At 42.9% G+C, this 7,500-nt stretch overlaps 1 protein-coding gene across 1 annotated transcript in view; it reads right to left on the reverse strand.

Annotated features, from left to right (window-relative positions):
- itga1 (integrin, alpha 1) overlaps window positions 1-7,500 on the reverse strand; it is a 43,183-nt gene that overhangs the window by 16,063 nt on the left and 19,620 nt on the right. The window contains exons 8-14 of the mRNA XM_063013603.1: window positions 7,376-7,500; window positions 6,895-6,968; window positions 6,145-6,289; window positions 3,177-3,319; window positions 2,881-3,024; window positions 1,408-1,668; window positions 1,124-1,254 (exon numbers count right to left, since the gene is read on the reverse strand). The exon at window positions 7,376-7,500 is cut by the window's right edge and continues 50 nt beyond it. Coding sequence (XP_062869673.1) covers window positions 1,124-1,254; window positions 1,408-1,668; window positions 2,881-3,024; window positions 3,177-3,319; window positions 6,145-6,289; window positions 6,895-6,968; window positions 7,376-7,500 — 1,023 coding nt within the window. The remainder of the gene's footprint in view (window positions 1-1,123; window positions 1,255-1,407; window positions 1,669-2,880; window positions 3,025-3,176; window positions 3,320-6,144; window positions 6,290-6,894; window positions 6,969-7,375) is intronic.

Raw genomic sequence — 7,500 nt, forward strand, 5'->3', positions numbered from 1 at the left:
TCAAAAGAATCAAAGAAGGAGTTAATGAATAAAAAAATAAATAAATGAATCGGGGGAATAAGAAGGGGTCGGTGGAGCGTGCACACGTCAGAGAGAGGGCGTGTCAGGAGAATATACCCTCCTCATACACCATCGGGGTCTCCAGCAGAGGAAGAGGAACCGGCTACGACTAAACTGGGGGAAAAAAAGTGAGAAAATGCAGAAATCTAATCTTTCTCTGAGAGAACTGAACGTTCTCCACTCAGAACATCCAGACGGAGCTCCTAGGAGACCAACCAAAGCCGAGGTGGTGGAGTTCATGAGCGTCTGTGGTCCAGTTTGGACTCAGCTGTTGTGTAAGTGGGGGGGGGGGCTCCGACACTGATGGTCCTGGTCTGGTACTGAACAGTAAGATACATTCAGAATTCATTGGTTATTAACTGCTCCCGCCTGGTCAGGGCTGCTATGGGTCCAGTACCACCACCAGCCACTGACCATGAGTTGGTCGGACATCCCGTCGCTCCGTCTTTCCTTTGTTCCTTCAATTTCATCCACTGTTCTGAAAGCATTTCTATAAGACTATGGAGTGTGTCTGTGGGGATTTGTGCCAGTTTGGTCAATAGAGTAGGTGAGGTCAGATCAGATACACACACACTTACTAGTAGAGCACACACCCACACACACACACTCACCAGTAGAACACACATCCATACACACACACACACACCCACACACACACACTCACCAGTAGAACACACATCCATACACACACACACATACACACACACACACACACCCACACACACACACTCACCAGTAGAACACACATCCATACACACACACACTTACTAGTAGAGCACACATCCATACACACACACACACACTCACCAGTAGAACACACACACACCCACACACACACACTCACCAGTAGAACACACATCCATACACACCCACACACACACCCACACACACCCACACACACACACACTCACCAGTAGAACACACATCCATACACACACACACATACACACACACACACACACACACACACACACACTCACCAGTAGAACACACATCCATACACACACACACATACACACACACACACACACACACACACACACACCCACACACACACACTCACCAGTAGAGCGCCGCCCCCCCGATGCCGCCGATTGTAACGTCTATGATCCCGTCGTCGTTCAGGTCCATGATCCCGTGAATGGACTGACCGAAGAACTTCATCTTCTCACCATCACCTCCAGCGGCTATACGCTAACACACACACACACACACACACACTCTGGTTTAGCTTTCCTCAGTCGGTGGATTGGCGTCCAATCATACCAGACTTATTTGAGATGAATTGGAATGTCGACTGTTAACCAGGACCATTTTATTAAACAAACTGCTGCTTGCGGTCGCTACCTGGACGTATTTCTCCTGGATGGTGGTGCCGGTGCCGTGGTAGATGTACACCGCCCCCCGGTGGTCGTTCTCCAGCGGTGAGCCGATCACCACGTCGTTCGAACCGTCCAGGTTGAGGTCGGGCACGGCGGCGATGGCGGTCCCGAAGCGGGCGCCGCAGGGTTCGTTCTTGTTGGCGCTGGTGCAGGAGGAGTGAGAGTGTCGGGTACAGCACGTCTGATTCACCGGCCGCAGGGTCATCTCGTGCTGGAACACGCCGTCCTGTGGAGGGACGCGGTACTGCAGCTCACGCATTTATTCCACATTTATTATTTATTTACGATCACATTAATTACAACAACGTACAACCAAAAGTATCAGAACACCGCTTATAATTATTATGTTTTTATATTATATTATATTTTGTTAATTATATTTAAACTATATTTGATTTTACTATATTATGTTATAGCAATTTATATTACATTATAAATTTAAATTATTTTATTATATTATATTACTTTGCATTATAGTGTATTTTATTTTATTATTACTTATATTATATTATTTTACATTCTATTCTATTCTATTTTATTATATTATTTTATACTTTATTAATTGTATTATATTTTATTAAATTACAATTTATTTAATTACATTATATTGTAGTACATTTTATTTTATTATATTTTATCTTCCTATATTATATTATTTTTTATATTTTATTATATTATAGTATGTTTAATTATTTTATTATGTTTTATTTATTTTTATTCTATTTTATTAAATTATATTATATATTTATTATATTAAATTATATTATATTACTTTATATTATATTTTATTCTATTTTATTAAATTATTTTATATTTTATTATATTATATTATATTTTATTATATTATATTTTAATATATTATATTATATTATATTAATTATATTTTATTGTACTTTATCATATTATATATTATATTACATTATATTATATTTTATTATATTTTATTTTTAAATATTATATTATATTATATTATATAATATTATACTATATTACATTAATTATATTATATTATATTATATTACATTAATTATTTTATTATATTATATTATATTATAATATACAGTATTTTATTATATTACTTTATTGTCTAAACCCTGTGCACAAAGTGATGTCCATAAAGACACAGTCTGACCAGTCTGATGTGAAGAAGCTGCACAGTGCGCTGACCAAAACCCCACTGAACACATCTGGGATGAATTGGGACATTGATTTAGAGTCAGGCCTCCTCATCCTACATCAGGTTTTTTACAATATGGGCTTAAAAGAAGGGACTGTTATAGTGTCGAATGAAGAAGGGCAGCCTGAAGGGAATGACCGACACTGTATGAATGCTTAAAGTTTTGGAACAGGATGACCAACAAGCTTTAGTTTGAGTGTCCACATATTTTTGGCTACACAGGGAACGTTAGACCTGATTGATGAGATGTAAATATCTGACCTGGTCGAGTCTGTAGACGTAAACCTGCCCCTGTTCGTCTCTCTCGGGACCCATGAACATGGGCGCCCCCACCAGCAGGAGGTCGGTGTACGAGTCTCTGTTCACGTCCAGGGTCTGGAGGACGCTGCCGAAGTACGAGCCGATCTGAGAGACACAAAATAATACACATTTAAATGTATTATTATTATTTCAGTTAAATATTCCCGGTTTTGGTGGATGTAGCAGTAGTAGTGTTCACGTGTATGGGCGGTGTGTGTGTGTGTGTGTGTGTGTGTGTGTGTGTGTGTGTGAGGTACCTGTTCTCCTTTGATGTGCTGTGTGATGGTGATGTTCTCTCCGTTTAGGCGGTACATGGTGACTCGACCCGAGTGGTTGAACCTGGGAGCTCCGGTGATGTACAGAACGCCGGAGGGAGTGAACGCCGACTGTACGTCATAACCTTCATCATACACCATAAATCAGTGTTAATATACACACAGAACCATTACTGAGGGTGTGAGTGAGTGAGTCAGTGAGTGAGTGTCTCTGTGAATGAGTGTGTAAATGAATAAGTGCGCCAATAAGTGAGTCAGTGAGTGAGTCAATAAGTAACTCGATGAGTGAGTGTGTAAATGAATGATTCACGGAGGGAGTCAATGAGTGCGTGAGTGAGTGAGTCAATAAGCAAGTGATTCACTGAGTAACTCAATGAGTGAGTAAGTCAATAAGTGAGTCAGTGAGTGAGTCAATAAGTGAGTCAATAAGTGAGCCAATAAGTGAGTCAATAAGTGAGTCTGTCAGAGAGTCAATAAGTGACTCAATGAGTGAGTGTAAATGAATGATTCGTGGAGTGAGTCAATGAGTGAGTGAGTCAGTCAGTAAGCAAGTGGTTCAGAGAGTAACTCAATTAGTGAGTGAGTCAATGAGTGAGTGAGTCAATGTGCAAGTCAATGAGTGACTTAATAAGTGAGTAAGTCAGTGAGTGAGTCAATAAGTGAGTCAGTGAGTAACTCAAATGAGTGAGTGTGTAAATGAATGAGTTGTGGAGTGAGTCAATGACTGAGTAAGTGAGTCAATAAGCAAGTGATTCAGTGAGTAACTCAATTAGTGAGTGAGTCAATGAGTGAGTGAGTCAGTGAGTAACTCATTAAGTGAGTAAGCCAATGAGTGACTTAATGAGTGAGTCAGTAAGTGAGTCAATAAGTGAGTGAGTCAATAATTGATCCAATAAGTGAGTAAGTAATTGAGTGAGTGAGTCAGTAAGTGACTTAATGAGTGATTTGGTAAGTGAGTGAGTCAATAAGCAAATGAGTCAGTCAGTGAGTCAATAAGTAATTGAGTCAGTGAGTTATCGGGTCAGTAAGTGACTCAATGAGTGAGTCAGTAAGTGAGTCATTCAGTCAGTGAGTCAATGAGTGGATGAGTCAGTTAATCAGTGAGTGAGTCAATAAGCAAATGAGTCAGTCAGTGAGTCAATAAGAAGTGAGTCAGTGACTTAATGAGTGAGTGAGTGAGTGAGTGAGAGAGCGCCTGGTGCAGGTGAAAAGAAGCGGTCGGTACTGCACAGGTGTCGTGCGGGCGTGTGTTAATAGTGAAGGTCTGCAGCAGTAGAGATGAAATACGATCGGGGAATTGGATATGACTAGATTAGGAGAGAATTGGGGAGAGTAGAACAGTGGCAGTAATAAACCTCACAGCCGTGTGAATAATGAGTGTGATGATAAAGTCGTTCTGTACGGCGTGTAAAGGTTATAAAGGTTTATTATAAACAATAACACGCTCGTTACTGCTCGTTACTGCTCGTTACTGCGTACAGGTCCAGCCCCGCGTCTCCGTGAGGGACTTCCCTAAAAGGTCCGGTGTGGACGCTCTCCCGGGGGAATGTTTATGGGAACGCGGACTGTTTAGACTGGAACCTCGACACGCCGGGACCTAACATAAGCTGTGATTCTCTGCTGTGGAACCAAATTCCCTCGGTGACCTTTATTATTTACAGCCGCTGTCCACAAACATACGGTGGAATCCAAACACAAGACAAGAGACTGAGGGTTAGGGGCCTTGCTCAGGGGCTTGAACCAACAACCTTCTGATCAATAGTTCCATATCGTATCTGCATCACTGCAGCGCAGCGCGATTTTATTTAAAGCGGCTTACGGTGGAGTCTAAATACAAGTCAAGGGTTAGGGGCCTTGCTCAAGGGCCCGATGGTGGTAAAGCTGGGGCGTGAACTAGCAACCTTCTGATCAATAGTCCCATATCTTATCTGCATCACTGCAGCGCTACTTCAGATCTGTGTGGCATTTAGCGGTCGACTTATTTAAAGCGACTCACAAGGCAAGTGATCGAGGGTTAGGGGCTTTGCTCAGGGGCTTGAACCAACAACCTTCTGATCGATAGTCCCACATCTGCTGCACTACTTCAGATCTGAAGCCGATTTTATTTAAAGCGCCTTATGATGGAGTCCAAATACAAGGCAAGTGTTCGAGGGTTAAGGGCCTTGCTCAAGGGCCCAACAATAGCAGAGTTGGGGCTTGAACCAGCAACCTTCTGATCACTAGTCCCATATCTCACACGCATCACTGCAGAGCCGCGTCAGATCTAACACCAATTTATGGTGGAGACCAAATACAAAGCAAGCAATGGAGGGTCAAGGGCCTAGCTCAGGGGCCCAACAGTAGCAGAGCTTGGGCTTGAACTTGCAACCCTCTGATCACTACTTCCATATCTCATCCGCATCACGGCAGCACTACTTCAGATCTGTACAATGTTCATTTTTACGTTTGCGTTTTAAGCAACTTATGATGGTGTCCAAATACAAGGCAAGGGACAAAGGGTTAGGGGCCTTGCTCAGGGGCCCGACGGTGGTAAAATTGGGGCTTGAACCAGCAACCTCTTGTCTCATATCTTATTCACATCACTGCAGCGCTACTTCAAATCTATGTGGCATTTAGCGGCCGACTTATTTAAAGCGACTCACAAAGGCAAGCAATCAAGGGTTAGGGGCCTTGCTCAGGGGCCCAACAGTAGCAGAGCTTGGGCTTGAACTAGCAACCTTCTGATCACTAGTCCCATATCTTACACGCATCACTGCAGTGCTGCTTCAGATCTCTGAGACGTTCGTATTTGCATTTATCAAGCGATTTTATTTAAAGCGCCTCACAGAGGGTTAGGGGCCTTGCTCAGGGGCCCGACGGTGGCAGAGCTGGGGCTTAAACCAGCAACCTTCTAATTAATAACAATGTGAAACGAACAATGCTGTGTTGGTGTTTTTTAAGCAGTACGTACCCACGTATCCGGCCATGCCCTCGTACCTCTGTACCAGCGGGTCGTGAAAGGTGTCGTTTTTCGGCACCATGAATTCTTTACCCGTCTGCATGACGACGGTGCCGTTCCAGTCGTACGCCCCCACCGCTCCCAGCATCAACCCCGCCTACAACACAAACATCAGGGCGTGTCACTTCATTTTAATCACATGTAAGTTTTCTGGTAGGTTCCGTATTGTATTGCTGACTACATTTCCCAGACTGCACTGCTTCGTTTATCCTTCACAAGAACTTTGATTCAGTTCTTTGACCCTTCAGGAGCCAGGACTCCTTCAGGAGGCAGATCGAGGCTCTGTACCACTAATCCCACGTTAAACCGCCATGGTTTTTACCTTCAGTAACATGAGTAGGCTTATAAAATGTAAACGTTTAACGCTGCTCTTCTGTCAGCCTGGTTTGTCCATGTTTCAGAACGGAAGAGAAGAACAAAACACGCTCAGGTGAGCTTAAGTTCGAGGAGGGGATTCCTCATGAGTGCTGCAGTTACGACCTCTGCTGGCTGATCGATGGTGCTGCACACAGACAGGGAATAATAGAGATCAGTGTGTGACTCTCTGTGCACGATATGGATCTCTGTATGAACCCCGGTGCAGGGGAAAAGAAGCGGTGTGTTAGTTACCCTTCTCGGTCAGGAGTGGAAATCTGCAGGAGGAGAGGAAGCAACTAAATTAGGAGGAAAATTGGAAAACAAAGAAAGAATGAAGGAACTCACTTTGGAGGTGTGAGCGCTGAAGCCGGACTGAGACATCTCCATCTCGAAGGATGACGTGTGGTTCCCTGATGTAGCTGCTCAACAACAATAAAAATTGTTTACAATGTTTCATCTCACGCTAAATACAAACACAATTTTAAGCCGCTATGAACCAGAATGATTTTATTATACAGACCAAAAGTATTTGGACGTCTGACCGTGAGCTTGTCGGACGTCCCATTTAAAGAACAAACGCTATTAAAACAAAGTGACGTTTATGTGACCTTTTAAGCTGGCAATAACTGTGGGTTGTGAAATTAGCATAATAGATTGACAGCTAGCAATAAGCTGTTGTTGTGGATTTTGCTTTCTAGTTAGTCAGTTAGCGCTAACCCTGAGTTGTATATGTATCTTGCTGTACAAGAGGGTTAGGGTTAGCTAATTAGCTGGTGGTTATTATTGGTGTAGCTTCTGTTAAATCAGCGGCGTGTTTGTTCGTTACCTTCTAAAGCGAAAATTTTGCTCCCCAGGGCGTCGACGATGGTGAGCAGCGCGCGCTCGTCCGACACGTTAAAGAAATGATCGTCTTTCTTCACGCTAGCGATGGACTCGATCTGATTAATGAAC

Source organism: Trichomycterus rosablanca, chromosome 18 (assembly GCF_030014385.1).
Source record: "Trichomycterus rosablanca isolate fTriRos1 chromosome 18, fTriRos1.hap1, whole genome shotgun sequence".
Taxonomy (NCBI): Eukaryota; Metazoa; Chordata; class Actinopteri; order Siluriformes; family Trichomycteridae; genus Trichomycterus; species Trichomycterus rosablanca.